General features: G+C 41.0%; 1 protein-coding gene across 2 annotated transcripts in view; it reads right to left on the bottom strand.

The window, feature by feature from the left end:
- Positions 1–16,264, bottom strand: part of SLC17A8 (solute carrier family 17 member 8) — a 50,193-nt gene that overhangs the window by 15,810 nt on the left and 18,119 nt on the right. For both annotated transcript variants that reach the window (XM_068560843.1, XM_068560844.1), the window contains exons 2-5: positions 15,697–15,949; positions 8,193–8,311; positions 6,039–6,153; positions 4,535–4,622 (exon numbers count right to left, since the gene is read on the bottom strand). In XM_068560843.1, coding sequence (XP_068416944.1) covers positions 4,535–4,622; positions 6,039–6,153; positions 8,193–8,311; positions 15,697–15,949 — 575 coding nt within the window. The remainder of the gene's footprint in view (positions 1–4,534; positions 4,623–6,038; positions 6,154–8,192; positions 8,312–15,696; positions 15,950–16,264) is intronic.

The following is a 16,264-nucleotide window of genomic DNA, read 5'->3' as shown; positions in this document are numbered from 1 at the left end:
CAGGAGACAAAGTTCACCAGGATGCCCTTTAACTTCCTCCAGACACCATGGAGGGATCAGACAAAGATGGCTCGGGCACCGTGATTTGGAATCACAAGAGAATGGAATGAAAAGATGAGAAAAATCTAAGAGAATTCTGAAAAATTCAACCAGGCACAATATTCGGTGCAGAAGACAGAAAGTGAAGGAACATATGTATCTACCTCTCAGGGCTCACAGAGCAGGATTATCACTGTGGTCTTTATTTATTAAAAATTTTTTTCTTCCAGCTTTACTGAGGTATAATTCACCTAGGTCTTTAAATGAGGGACTTCAAACTATGAAAGGATCATGCTTTTAGAGTCTCGATTTTTTTTTTTTTTTAATACCAAGAAACAGTTAAATTTCAGGATGGCAGGATGACCAGGATGGCTTCTGTCTCCATCCACCTCCTAAATATGTACATTTTTTAGTTTATTTCTTACTTTGTAAATACCTAACCTTGTAAATACTTACCTATATGTGGATGTTTATCTTGTCTAGACAAGATAGTGAGGGCTAGAGGCAGTGACCTCACCTCCACTATCTCCTGCAGCTCCATGATACCTGCTGGAGAAACGTGAGCCCTGCAAACTCCCAATAAATATTAACTAAATCAAAAAAATTACTATCAGAAATTCCCTCTGGGTATGAATGAAAAAAAATTCTTGCTTCAGAAAAAGTGAGCCGCAAAAGGAAATTCTGTATCCCAGAATCCAATGCTAAGAAAGACCTTCAGGAAATGGGAGCTTGGGGATCTTCCAGAGAAAGAGATTAAGTCCCATCTTTCTAAGCTGGGCCCAACTGGTTATGAAAGGCCTGACCTGGAATCCCAAATCTGAACATAATAACACCTGAAGAAGTCTTTCAATCTCTCCAAATCATTTTCATTAGGTAGAAGATGGAAGTGAAATCTCTATCTCACAGGGTTGTTTTGAGGAGCAAATAAATTATTAGATGCAGGTGCTCTAATTAGTGCTGCATAAACACCAACTATTACTGCTACTGTCATGTACAGAATGACGGGGCACTTTTTTTTTTTTAACCTCAGACTTCCTCAAACCAATAAGGCAAGCATTCCAGGACGTATCATTAGAAAGAAGAGCTGCAGGCCTAATTCCTCTGTGGGTGTGGAGAAGGTGGTCTTCTTTCCTGGACCAGATACCCTGGGAGTTGGGGGGTGTGGGGCCTCCAGTTTAGATGATGCAAACAGGGAGGGTCAGGGGATAACAATCTACAAGATGTATTGGGTGCTTTCTGTGTGCTCTCTAGTACTGTGCTGAGTATTCTGGACCCCTGATTTTATTTAACCCTTTTTTCAACCTGGTAACATTGGTACTGGTGTCATCCCAATTTTACAAGAAGGGGAGGGGAGGGGAGGTAAATTTCCTGAGGTCACATAGGCGTGAGTGATAGGAACCCAGGTCTGCAGGAATCCAAAGCCTTTAACCTTAACTACTTAATAATTCAGTCCTGTTTCTTCCGCTCAACAATACCCAATAATTCCTCACAGTAAGAAGCATTCATTCACTGAGGAAATTTTACAACTTGAAATTGTCCTTCCCTGCCTTTTAGATGAACTCTTCCTCATCCTTCCAGACATGGCTGAATGTAATCTCCTATCACACCCTGAGCATACCCCAACAGGGCTCTCCACCCATATTGCCCTCACTGCACCTTGATGCCCCTGTGTGGTCACCAGGGAAGACAGAGGAGGCCCTCCGATGCTTGTTGCTTGGCGTGGAGAGAGGGGAGTGGCTGAACGGGGGATGGGAGAGTCCCCAGTTCTGTCCTCACTCTCCATGGGAATTTATATCTTTTTTTCCCTCCCTGAGCCTCCACTATAAAATAATGGAGGTAGAAAAAGAAATCAAATTTGTGGCTATCAGAGGCAGGGGTGGGGAGAGGGGAAATTAGATGAAGGCAGTCAAAAGGTACAAATTTCCAGGTATAAGATAAATAAGTACTAGGTATGTAACATACAACATGATAAAGATAATTGACACTGCTGCATGTTGTCAAAGAAAGTTAAGAGAGTAAAGCCTGAGTTCTCATCACAAGGAAAAAAAATTTTTTTCCTATTTCTTTGATGTTGTATCTATATGAGAGATTGGATGTTCACTAAACCTATGGGGGCAAACATTTCATGATGTATGTAATTCGAATCATTAGGTTGAACACCTTAAAATTATATAGTCTGTATGTCTCTTACATCTCAATAAAAGTAGGGGGAAAAAAACAAAAACAAAAATCTATGTCTTTGAATAAAGCCAGTTTTACTTCTAAAAAAATTAAAATTAATTAAAAATATAAAACAATGGATGTGACTAGATGTTTTCTAAAGACCCTTCCAACTCCAATATTTTTGAAGTGTAAGAATCAACTATCCCTAAGCCTGGGTTTACTTCTAATGACATTTTCCCTTGGTTGTTCTTTGAAACCAAGGCTACACCTTAGCTGGGAAATGTAATAAGGCCTGTGACCTTGATCAGGTAACTTTCCTTGAGAGTCAAATCATTTCTTTAATTAGCCCTTTTAGAGCTATAAAGACACTAAGAATGGGCAGTAGCTGCTAGTTATTCTTGTTTTGCTGGCAAATCAAAATGAAAAGACTTACAAATAAATCATCCAAAGACAATATCAGGGGACTTCCCTGGTGGCACAGTAGCTAAGAATCCACCTGCCAATGCAGGGGACAGGGGTTTGAGCCCTGGCCCAGGAAGATCCCACATGCCACGGAGCAACGAAGCCCGTGCGCCACAACTACTGAGCCTGCGCTCTAGAGCCTGCAAGCCACAACTACTGAGCCCACATGCCACAACTACTGAAGCCTGCGTGCCTAGAGCCCATGCTCCGCTACAAGAGAAGCCACTCCAATGAGAAGCCCGCACACCGCAACGAAGAGTAGCCCCTGCTCGCTGCAACTAGAGAAAGCCTGTGCGCAGCAACGAAGACCCAAAGCAGCCAAAAATAAATAAATAAATAAATAAATAATTTTAAAAAGACAATATCAATAGGTCAAGGTCAGCTAGGACAGAATCTTATATTCTTCTATAGGTGGTATAAAATCAGTAGTGGAGGTAGAGATGATCTTGAACTTCAAACAAGAGGACAGAAATAGTTTCTAAGGACAAGAGAGGCTAAAGAAGTAAAGACATCTCTGCTGTGCATGCATTTCCAAACTAGGCACAAAACAGACACTTGGGTGGACATTTCACACCAGATTCCCTGGGATCCTTTATTACTACTACTACTACTACTTAGGGAGGTAAAGAGAGAGAGACAGAGGGAGAAATAAATAATGATATTCAGAGAAATAAAGCTTCCTCTTTAGCTAAGAAATACAGGTTAGCTACGGTTAGGAAAGACACGCTAGCCTGAAAAACTAAGCAGAACTAAATTCTGATCCTAATTCTACGTGGACCCGTTGTGACTTTTGTGGCCTAAGGCACTTTTGTCTTTCTTGGCCCCTTCTCCCATAAATATATTTGAAAATATTGGTGGCAGCATGTGCTGTTCTTGTTCAAATGTTAATCAATACCTAGTAGACTCTTCTGAACACTGATTACTCTCAGAGATTCATAGAGGGGCCAGTCCCAAAGACATGGCTTCAAATGAGGCAACCTTAGCAAGGTGAAGTTTGGAGACCCAGGAATTTAAGTCACATCACTACTTAAGAGCCATTAATTTACTTTCGGGTAAGATGGATGGTGTCCACTTCATTTTTATCTGGAAGATAATGGCGAAAATTGATTAAACAGCTTCTATGACAATGTGTACATAGTAGTGTGTAGTGAGGAAAGTTCTGAATCAAGAACCAGGTGGTCTAGATCCAGCTCCTTAACTTAGTAGCTGTGTGACCTTGGGCAAGTCATTGGACTTTCGTTTCAGTTCAATGAAACTAAACTTTAAACTTTAGTTTTAATTTTTTCATTTGTGAAAAGGTGTTGGGGGCCTTGATGATTCTATTGATATATCTTCTGTTTTCAACTTTGGAAAATATCATTTGTTGGCTAATCCTACAACCACCTGCAACCCCTTCTTTCTTACCTTTGTCTATTAAAGATGCTAGAAAAACTAGGCACTTGCTTTCCTAGCCTCCTCTGCAGTTAGTAAAGTATATGACACAATTAGAACCAAGGAAATATAAATGGAAGCCTGCTAGGGAGTTTGGGAAAGCTTTTGCTTTCCTAGTGAAAGGAACAGACATGGTTAGGACACCTATCCCCACTTCTTTCTGCCTTTAATGTGGACTTGATACCTGGAGCTGTGACAGCCATTTTGTGAACATGAGGAACACGCATGAACGTAAAAAGTTATCACTCTGAGGATAGTTGAGTAAAAAGTCCAAACGTGCATAGTCCCTGGATAGATCACAGAGCAGCAGAATCAATACTAGCAACGATTTACCTTTGGACTTCTGTTATGTGAAAAAAATAAATTCTATTTAGTAGGGTCTTCACTTGAAGCCAAAAGCATTCCTAAATGAAACTTGTTATGGTTCTAATACACTTACCACAAAAAGAAGTTGTGGCTAGTCGGCTTCGCTCCAAAGGCGGTGCCCACTTACTCCACATCCCATGGCAGGCTGGGTAGGTCACACCCTGGCAAAACAGTTGAAAATAGATTATTTGATTCGACTCCAGTTTCTTTTTGTGTTTAAAACACAGGTTTTGCTTCTTTAACACTACAATTCAAAGCCTAATTTACAGATACTAAATAACATGTGTCAGCTATTTTGACTCATGGCACAGATGCTGAAATTCAAAAACTAGTTCAAATGTAAGCATGGTGGGGAATAGGGAAGGGGTCTTTATATTTCATATTATTATAGAATATCAGTGTACAAAGGGATTTCCACAACCAGCTGGTCCATCCTGTCATTTCAAGATACAGAACCTGAGGCTCAGAGCCATTAAGTGACTAGATTCTAGTCTTCACGGCTGCTAATATCATGTTCTTTCTACCATGTCAGTATTTTCCGAAGTGTGGTATGTGTCCCTCTAGTGGGATTAAAGTTGGATTTAAGGTGCTACAACAACCTACATTTTTTATTATAATTGTTACATATATATTATAACATGCTTTAGAAATAAAATATAACTAGCACATCAAGCCCATGATATCAAAGATATTGTTGCTTATGATAGGTTCTTTTATTTTGCTTTGAAGTGAATTGATCTAGGGAAAAACTATAGGCAAACAATAGTATAAATCGTAGCATGGATATGACAAAAGTGACAAAGGTTAGAGGTGAATGACTGAGTTTGGGAAACGTTTCTCTACAACAGGTATTGGCAAACTATAGCCTGATATGGCCCCACCATCTATTTTTGTTCAGCCCTCAAGTAAATATGGCTTTTACATTTTTAAGTGGGCAGAAAAAAAAATTGAAAGAAGAATAATATTTCCTGGCATGTGATAATCATATGAAACGCAAATATCAGTGTCCAAAAAGTTTTACTGGAAAGTAGCCATCCCCACATGTTTACATATTGTCTCTGGCTGCTTCTGCATTACAATGGCAGAGTTGAGTCATTGCAAAAGACCGTAGTATGGCCAGCAAAGTGCAAAATATTTACTTTCTGGCTCTATATTATTCTACCTCTTTCATCAAGTTAAATCTCTGTGTAAGACTACACCCTTGGAAATTTACAGATTTATTAATAAGTCCATTTAAACTGTTTTAGTGGAAAGAGCCCTTGCTATGTGAACTGTAGGTTTGGGGCTTTCAGTTTCAAATTTTATTAAATGAAATGGGTTGGATTATCTCTAAGACCACTCCTGGCTCATCTGAAATTCTGCCCTCTATGAAATGGTCCTTTATTAGGTATAAATTTGGAATCATACAAGGCATTTTAATTTAAGTATTCATAATTGTAATCATAACCAGAGAGTTCAGATAGCAGGACAAGGTGGAAGACAGGAAAACTGAGTAAAGGAGGTTTTCTTCAAAAGCTGAAATTTCTAAAGGACCATGTTGTCTCCAGCAATATCAAAATTTGTTAAGAATCTCCTACCTCCACTAGACCTTGCAAAATTCTGACACACATGACACATCCGTAATGTACTCTGGCTGCAGAAGGAATGAACATGTTCAAGGTCGATGTTAAGAAGATGGCGGCTCCAAAGACCCTGAGGGACCAAAACACTGTGTTATTGGGCAGGCCCACTGATGGACGTGGCATGTTAGTTAAACATCAGGAACAAACCTAACAGTTTATGGAAGATCACTATAGAAATTAATGGAAAGAGAAATAGATGTTGTGTTAGGATCTGGTGTGTTCCAAGCTAGACTGTTGGGCCGCTTTGATTTCCAAGCTCCAGTCCCTGGACCAATCATGGGAAGGTTTTGGGCAGTACAGGGATGTCCTGCCTAGATGAGATCCTGAAGCTGGAGATTGACCAGCATGAGGTAAGCTTGCTGGAGACCCACCATTCTTCTTGGTTCTACCCAACTGATCCATTCTGACCATTACCTCATGACTTCTGCACACTTGCGTTGTGTCTCCTGCTTCCCAATTCTGCTCTCACTTTACCAGATGGGAATACTGACTATCTGAGAAGCATGCTGTGTCCTGGGACCAGCCAAGCACAAGACAGGCTGTGTACCTGTCTTAGGCCCCAACTCTCTGCCAAGTACCGTGTGCCTTCTCCTCCCTGCCTGGACAGGAGTGTCCTGGGAAAAGACAGCCGGCAGCATTTTCTTCCTTTCTCACACGTGTTAGTGATGCTTCAGCCCCTTTTACATGCTGCGAAATCATATTATATGTTATTTCTTCTTAGGGCAGAAGTGTAAGTAGTAACCCCAGAGACCATAAGAGCTAATATTTTATCACTTTTTTTTTTAGACATCTTTATTGAAGTATAATTGCTTCACAATGGTATGTTAGTTTCTGCTTTATAACAAAGTGAATCAGCTACACATATACACACGTTCCCATATCTCCTCCCTCCTGCATCTCCCTCCCTCCCACCCTCCCCATCCCACCCCCCCAGGCGGTCACAAAGCACTGAGCTGATCTCCCTGTGCTATGCGGCTGCTTCCCACTAGTTATCTATTTTACATTTGGTAGTGTATCACTTTTTAAGAAGAATACAACAGGTAAGTGACAATAAAGGACACAAACTAGACAAGAACATAAGTAAATATGAGTCATGCTTATACAAGATGACTTTCGAACTTTTTTGTCCTTGATCCATAAAACAAAATATATTTTATATTGCAACTCAACACACTGATACACACAAATGTAACCGAAACAAGTTTCAAATACTAATACTTAAATGTGCAATGAGCTAAGATATTTTCTATTCTATTTTATTCTATTTGATTACCTTTTTTTCTATTTCTCCCTCTTTTTTTAAGAAAATGGTCATTGGTAAATCACTATTGATTTTATTACCATCTAATGAGTTCTGTTTTAGAGTTTGAAAGACATTGCTTTATAAAGTATACACTTCACAAAATCCACATATGTAAAGTCAATTACAATTAGAAGAGACTTGGAAATAATTAGTACACTCCTTTTCTGGTACATATACATACTACATCTCCCCCAGGTGGCCATCATTTCTGCTTGAATACCTTTAGTGACAGAGAACTTACTACTCCTTGAAGCAGTTCATTTTGTCTTGGACCCACTTTTAATTGCTCAAACACCTACCATAGAATCTCAAGGGCATTAAAGACATCTTGCAATCTAGAGACTAGCCCCTCCTACTCACATGACAAAACCTGTATGGAACAGGATGATATTAACATAGTACAGAACATCACAGAATGTCATTGGTCAAAGGCAGCTCAAACACAATCTAATCCGTTTCATTTCACAGATGAAGAAACTGAGGCCCAGAGAAAAAAGGAACTCAGTAGAGGTCACCAAGTGAGTTACTTAGGGTCCAGGAACTGTTTCTCCTGACTCGGATGCAATTGATCTTTTTATTACATAATCATTTAAAGAATTGCAAGATAGACTAGATTAGACAAAAAAGTAAACAAAAAGAGACTCTTAAGAACAGGATCATATAAGATCAATGTCTGTGAATCACATCTTTAGGAACGGCTTCTATCTTTCATTCTGTACCCCTAAATTGAGAGCCAATTATGCAGATTTTATAAGAGTACAAAGCCATATTATGATCTGTGCAGCACTCATATCAATTTATCTTACCTGTTAGCAGCAAACTTATTTGAAATGAAACCACCTGGAATTTGTGTCACAATATAACCCCAGAAAAAAGATCCGTGGATAAGGCCCACCGTCTCTGGATCCCAGTTAAATTGTGCTGTCTGGAAATGAGAAATCAGATACAGTTGTGTTTGGAAGAAAACACTTGATCATAATTATTCACTGATCATCCTACACAATAACCCCATGAGGTCTTTCCTTTTCTCCTTTATTCAAAGAATATTTTATGGAGGGCCTCTTGTGTGCTTGGGATATAGGACAAAACAAAGTCCTGGCTGTCACTGACCTCAAATTCTAGTGATAGAAAGGAGAGATTATGTACAAATTTTAAAAAAGAAAAAAATAGATATACATGTATATGTGCATATATATATACGTATATGTGTGTATATATACGTGTGTGTGTGTGTGTATATATATATATACGTATATGTGTGTATATATATATACACAGAATAATGATGAGTGTTAGGAAGAAAATAAAACAACTTGCAAAGAAAACAAAAAATAAATTCTAGGTTTATTAGGTTATTTGCTAGGTTATTCAGATACCAGTTTAGTGACAGCACAAAGGGAATGAGAGTCTTAAGTCTCTCGTTTCATAATGAGGATAATAAAACCTATTCTACCTCCCTATAGTATGTGTGGGGATAAACACCATAAATATTTCTAGTAGGTTATCCCTCTGCTTAGAGATTTTGCATTTAACACATTAGGGTAATGTCTGGAACATAGTGTCGTCTCAATAAATGTTAGCAGCCATTGTTGTTGTTATGATGATGATGATGATTACAACAAAATACCCGTCCACAACTCTCAGGTCACTGCAAATGTGATTCTTGAGAGTCAGAGAGCCTTTCCTCACTTTCTTCCCCAGGCATAGTAACTCATCCTTTTCAGACTCCCTACAAATATCCCTCCTCTGAGGAAGCTCCTCAACTGCCCTGAATTGAAGTGGTCATTTTCCTAGGCTTGGTCCACAGACCTCTGTTCTTGCAGCCATGGCACCCACACTGTTCTCAAACTGGCCATTCACGTGTCCACCTCCCACATGGGGTGGCGAGTAACTCTAGGGTGGCAGCCATGTCCTTTTGACTTTATAGCCTTAGTGCCTGAAACAAATGCCTGTAACGTAGAAGGGGCAAGTAAAGATTTGCCAAATGAATGAATAAACGAATGGCTTTGTAAAGCATTGATATCAAAGTGCAAGATGTTCCTATTATGGAGTAAGGGTTCTTAATTATCAACATACTACATCTCATAAATTTTCTTTTTAAAAAAAATATTTATTTATTTAGGCTGCACCGGGTCTTAGTTGCAGCATGCAGGCCTCTTAGTTGCAGTATGCGGACTTCTTAGTTGCAGCATGCAAACACTTAGTTGCGGCATGCATGCGGGATCTAGTTCCCCGACCGGGGATCGAACCCAGGCCCCCTGCATTGGGAGTGCGGAGTCTTAGCCACTGGACCACCAGGGATGTCCCCAACATCTCATAACTTTTCATCACAGTTTATTTTCTCACAAATTGTTATATAATAATTTGCTCGTTTATTCAACATGCACCTCATGCCTCCTGTGTGCCAGGTCAGGTGATAGACAGTATAAATACAAACTCAAACAAGTATTGCCTTTGCCTTGAGGAGACCACAGTCCAGGTAATATTGGCCTGTGCTCTGTACTGTAGTTCCCACTTTGCAGATTAGGAAGTTGAAGCTCAAGAGTAAAATGGAACTAACAATCATTCATTCAAACCAGCTTACCAAATTTTTATTTCACGCTACTTCATGCCACACATTGTTCTAGGCACTGGGGATACAGCAGTGAACAATGACAGTAATTGCTATGTTCACAAAGATGCCAGTGGGGATGGCAGAAAGTATACAAGTGCATACTGTGTTAGATGGTGATCAGTGATAAGAAGAAAAAAATAAAGCAGAGAAGGGGATAGAAATGTTGGGTAGGAATGAAGTAGGGTGAAATTTTAGATAGAGTGGCCAGGAAAGGCTTCAGCGAGGAGATGATTGTTGACTAAAGTCCTAAAGGAAGAAAGGGAGCAAGTCATGCTGTTCATTACCTGAAAAGAAAGCTTTCCAGGCAGAGAAATAGCAAGTGCAAAGGCCCTGAGGTAAGGATGCATCTTGTGTGTTAGAGGAATGGCAAGATGTCAGTAGAGCTAGAGGGTAAACGTGAGGAAGAGGATAATAGGCATTAAAATAAGAGAGGTTCAAATGATGAAGGGCCCTTTAACTCATCATAAGGACCTTGGCTTTTACTCAGAGACAGAGGGAAGCACTGAGTGAAGAGGGACATGATTTTAAGTCACTTTCCATGTGTTTCCTCTTCTAATCCTTACAACACGTAGAGGTAACTATTATTATCTCATTTTTTATAGAAGAGGAAATTGAGGCTTAGAGAGATTAATTTACTTGCCCAAGGTCATACAACCAGTTATAAAGAGAGCCAAGACCAAGCCCTCTTACCTAGTTGACCCAAAAAAACTATATTCTTTCCATTGCTGCGGAGACTTGACTTTCTCACTGAGAAGTAGAGACTGGACTTCTTTGCCTTGAGTCACAGAATGCCCCAAGAATCCAAGGATCCGAGACAGAGGGACCCACTTCAACCAGCGGCTAACTGTCAATCACCTTGTCCCTTGCTCATGTCTTTCTCTCTGACGAGACGGTGCTTCTGTCCATTTGGGAAATGATACCTGAAGAAGAGCACTTGTGCCTGCCGAGAACTGACTTTCATTATCTCTTCAGCCCATTAGAATCATAATGGCCTCATGTCTGAACTATTATTATAAGCCAAGCACTGTGTCAGGTACTGTGTTAGGCTGAAAAAAGGGTCCCAAAAGATATATGCACAAAATCCCCAGAATCTATGAATGCTGCCTTATTCGAGAAAAGGGTTCTGCTGATGTGATAAAGTCAAGGATCTTGAGATGAGTTTTCCTGGATCATCTAGCTGGGCCCTAAATCCAATGACGTGTCCTTGTAAGAGAAGGGCAGGGGGAGATTTGAGACATAAGAGAAGGTACACAGAGAGAAGGCCGTGTGAAGACGGAAGCAGAGATTGGAGTGATGCTGCCACAAGCCAAGGAATGCCTGGAGCCACCAGAAGCTGGAAGAAGCGAGGAAGGATCCTCCCCTAGAGCCTTTGGAGGAAGTGTGGACCTGCTGACACTTTGATTCGGACTTCTGGTCTCCCCAGATATGAGAGACTAAGTTCCTATTGTTTTAAGCCACCATGTTTGTGGTAATCTGTTACAGCAGCCTTAGGAAAGTAATATAGGTATTTAATATATTGGTGCCAGATTATCTCATTTGATCTGTAAAGCAGGCCTTTTATTCCCATTTCACAATAAGGCAATGAGGATTAGCAAAGAATTGCTAGAAATGCCAGTTCCTGGCTCCCTACACACATTTCCTTCTAAGAGGATTCTCCTCCTCCCCCAGAGCCATGGGCCTCTCCCCTGTGACTGGACACCTGAGTAGAGGGAGCCAAGGCATCGGATGGACTCAGCCCACCTGTGTCTCTCTCTCTAACCTGAACCCAGAAATTCTAGTTAGACAATACTGAACACTTGAATTGAAACAAGTCCCATTGGAGTCAGCGCCAAGTAAGTCAGCTCCCCAGCAAGGCAACGGCTCAAAGAACTTCAGCTTTGGAGGGCAGTGAGAAGCCATGGAAAAAGAAAAAAAAAGGGACTTCCCTGGTGGCCCAGTGGTTAAGAGTCCGCCTTCCAATGCAGGGGACATGGGTTCGATCCCTGGTCAGGGAACTGAGATCCCACATGCCGTGGGGTAACTAAGTCCATGCAACACAACTACTGAGCCCACGTGCTCGGTCACCCACGCGGCACAACTAGAGAGAAGCCCGTGCGCCGCAACAACGAGCCTGTGTGCAGCAACTAAGACCCGACACAGCCAAAAATAAATAAATAAATATTTTTTAAAAAAAAGAAAAGGAAAAAACAAAAACAACAGTCCATGGAGAGATCTGGGAGAATGGAGCAGACTCAGAGAGAAGCAGATGCAAGACACTGCACAGCAAGCAAGTTGGAGACTAAGCTAAGGATATCCTAGTTCCCATGAGGTCCAGCTCCACTCTGCCCTTCCTGGCTCCTTTTCCTCCCCACAGTGGAGTACAGCCTGGATTTTAGTCCCACCTCAGGCTGGGCTCCCCTGTCCAGGCCGCAGACTGCACAAACATACATAGCAGCTCTGTTTTCTGCCCTTCACTTTCGTGAGATCCCCTATAGCCTCACTGTAATTTCCTTCTTAGCTCGAGCTGGTCTCCCTGCAGTTCTATTCTTTGCAACCAGCAATCCCTGACCAAGACAGAAGGGCAACTTGCTCAAGGTCCCAGAGCTAATAAACAAGGGTCAAGTCTGAAACCATGTCTGGCCAACTCCAAAGCCCAATTCTTCTTAACCCTACAGGGCTCACGATTCATGAGAAGGAGTTTGGGTTTTTCCTGAGGGTAATGGGAACCAGTCTCAAAGTTGCTCAAACTTTAGTCATTTATTGCTCACCACATGCCAGACACTGTTCTAAGTGATTCACGTGTTTTAAAACTCATAATTATTAAACTAAAAATGATTACTCACACATCAACTAAAACTACCCTTTATACCACTAATAGAATAGATGCCATTTATTTGCAAGACCTACCAATTCACACTGCTTACTTCTCTCCCTCTGCTGAAAATGAAGATTTTAAAATATCTCAGTGCAAAATATCTAGTTTTTCTCCCATAAAACCAACCAAACAAATATACCAGCCATTGAGAGCCTTTTGTAATACAATTAGTGAAATCTTTGTCATCGGGTTGAACATGCTCAGATGATATCTAAGCTTTGTTCTATTTGGATAAGAGAGAAATGGCCTGCTATAAATTGGAACTTCTGAAATGCTACTAAACTCCTACTTATAAGGCCAGGGAAAATGATGTAAAGCATATTTTAGATCTTAATCAGTTTCTCTAAGACTCCAGAGGGCAAAACCATAGAAACTAGAGAGCACACACAGCATTGTTCCTTAAGTTTATCAAAATGTCTTTTCCATATACCTCCAAGTAAATTCTGCTGACCTAGGGCCATCTTTTCAGGCAACAAACAAGTGCAAATGAGCACCTCATTTTGATCCGGGCCTCAGCAGACGAGTTTAATTAGCTGCCCTTGCTCACAAAGGGCTGCCAGAATGCACGTGATACACATCTGAAACCTCACTAATATACATCATTCTTTATTTTTAAAATGCATGACATGCCCCCTCACACCTCTACTGCCCTCCCTCCCCACCTCAAAATAAACAACCAGGATATCCTTTTAAAACAGATTCAGCTGTGGCATCAAAAAGAGAATCGTTAGACGAATCTCCATGGTACCCTTTTCTTCTGGCAGAATAATCTCTTAGCTATAAAGAAAAAGGAAAAAAACAAAAAACAAAAAAACCTGCCGGCCAACTAAAGACTTCTTTTTAATGAATTGAAATCAAATTTTCCCAAACCAGTACGTGACAGAAACTGTTCCACGTAATGCTGGGACAGTTTCTCTCAAGAAACAGATGTGGCATGAAAGAAAGCATTCTGCAGTCAAGTCCAGGAAACAATGCACACCACAGCTCCCTCTTGGAGATTCTCATAGGACACAACACAGTAAAGGCTTCCAGTTCATAAGATACCTTCTTCACAGCACAGCCTACAGAACAATGACTTCCAGACAGCAGTTTGGAAAATTCTGATCTAAATGTTTCCCCAGGGCTTCCCGGGTGGGGCAGTGGTTAAGAATCCGCCTACCAATGCAGGGGACACGGGTTTGAGCCCTGGTCCGGGAAGAACCCACATGCTGCGGAGCAGCTAAATGCGTGCACTGCAACTACTGAGCGTGCGCTCTAGAGCCCGTGAGCCACAACTACTGAGCCTGGGAGCCACAACTACTGAGCCTGTGTGCCACAACTACTGAAACCCATGCGCCTAGAGACCGTGCTCTGCAACAAGAGACGCCACCGCAATGAGAAGCCCGCACACCGCAACGAAGCGTAGCCCCTGCTCACCGCAACTAGAGAAAGCCCACGCGCAGCAACGAAAACCCAACACAGCCAAAAATAAATAAAATAAATAAATTTTATAAATAAATAAATAAATAAATGTTTCCCCAAATATGGGCAGGGACCAGAGAACTATTAGCTGTCTCTCTGCAAACAGATGGATTTCCACATGCGTCACTACTGTGTGTGTGTTCAATACAATGAAACACGTATATGTTGGGTATGCACTGGGCATACATTTTCGTTTTATTCTCCCATAATTTCAATACTTCTCTAGGCCTACCATTTAAAAAACAAACCAGATTTTATCTTTCCAGTGATTCATAAAAACAATACTATTTAAGTGACATCAGAGTGCTTAAAGCATTTAAGTGCTTATGACTACAACAGCCTTTGAACTGGGCCTTCTGCCTCCACTCCCTCCAATCCCAATCCACTGGGAGATGACTGGCTGGGCAGTGATCATTCTGGAGCGTGGATCTGACCGCACCACTTCTTTGCTTAAAGCCCACCCCTATCTCCCTGCATGGCTTAGCAGGCTCTGCAAGACCTAACCCCACTTTACTTGCTGCCTCCTTCTCTTGATGCCCACCCCATGCTTTACCTTTTTACCGGGGTTTCTTAACCTGGAGTCCGGGGATGGAACCATGTGGATCTATGAACTTGGATGGGGAATAATCAGCATCTTTATTTCCACTAACTAAACTTTAGCATTTCCTGTAATTATGAATGTAGGAAACAAACCCCAGTCATTTATCAGTACCTGTGACTCTGTTACTAGTGGAAATTATAAATATGTTCATATCACATGATGGTTGTTGCTGCTATCTCAAACTATTGCTTCTCCTTCAGACTTCAAAATTATAGTAATTATTAGACCCAGTGCTAGAGTTTGTCATCTGACATGTTCATAAAGAAGCCCATATGTTTCTATACCACAAATTCGATTTTTAAATATTTTGGTATCTGTATTTTACTTTATTTTTTTGCTTTATTTTTTTAAATTTATTTATTTTATTTATTTTATTTTTGGCTGCATTGGGTCTCCGTTGCTGCGCACAGGCTTTTCTCTAGTTGTGGCGAGCGGGGGCTACTCTTCATTGTGGTGTGCGGGCTTCTCATTGCAGTGGCTTCTCTTGTTGCACAGCACGGGCTCTAGGTGAATGGGCTTCAGTAGTTGCGGCATGTGGGCTCAGTAGTTGTGTCACTGGCTTAGTTGCTCCACGGCATGCAGGATCTTCCCGGACCAGGGCTCGAACCCATGTCCCCTGCATTGGCAGGCAGATTCTTAACCACTGCGCCACCAGGGAAGACTGATATCTGTATTTTAAAATGATGGGTTTCCTTTATAATCCTATGTGTTTTATTTTAAGAATTTAAAACATTAATACAGCCACGGCCGAAAGAACTCCCAACATAGACAGACACTGACCTGAATTTCTGGTTTTCCATCAACATATATAGTGTTGTTGTTGACCATTTCCACAATGGCAACTCCAAGGTTGCACCGAATCCCAAAGGAAATGCAGAATCCCAACCCGCTCATGATGGCAATGATGTAGCGCTTGGGGAGGCCACAGCAGTGGCAGTCACAGAGTGCCGGGCTCTGCCTGGACGTCTGCACTGGCCTTCCTTCTTCATTCAGCTCAATGTCACCTTCTTCCTCACTGGTCCCATCGATTTTCCTACAGTGGAAAAAGAATGCACAGAGAAGAAAAACCAGGATTACAGAAAAAAACAAAGTGTACTACAAAAAAAGAAAAAGTGTACCAAGAAAGAAAAAAGGAAACCCAGAGTAGGATGCACCCTGCATTTTTTAACGTCATCATCATCATTATTACTAAAATAAATTATAATGGCTAAAATTACTGATATTCTGGATATCATATTGCACCCTTATAGGCATTAAGTTGTTTTAATCTCATAACAACCCCATGAGTTAGATCGTGCTATCTTGTCCTTTTATACATGAGGAAGCTAAGTCATCTATGGTGGGATGC

This window comes from Eschrichtius robustus, chromosome 13 (genome assembly GCF_028021215.1).
Source record: "Eschrichtius robustus isolate mEscRob2 chromosome 13, mEscRob2.pri, whole genome shotgun sequence".
In the NCBI taxonomy this organism is placed as follows: Eukaryota; Metazoa; Chordata; class Mammalia; order Artiodactyla; family Eschrichtiidae; genus Eschrichtius; species Eschrichtius robustus.
The sequence above is the reverse complement of the archived record's forward strand: the minus strand, read 5'-3'. Positions and strand labels throughout refer to the sequence as shown.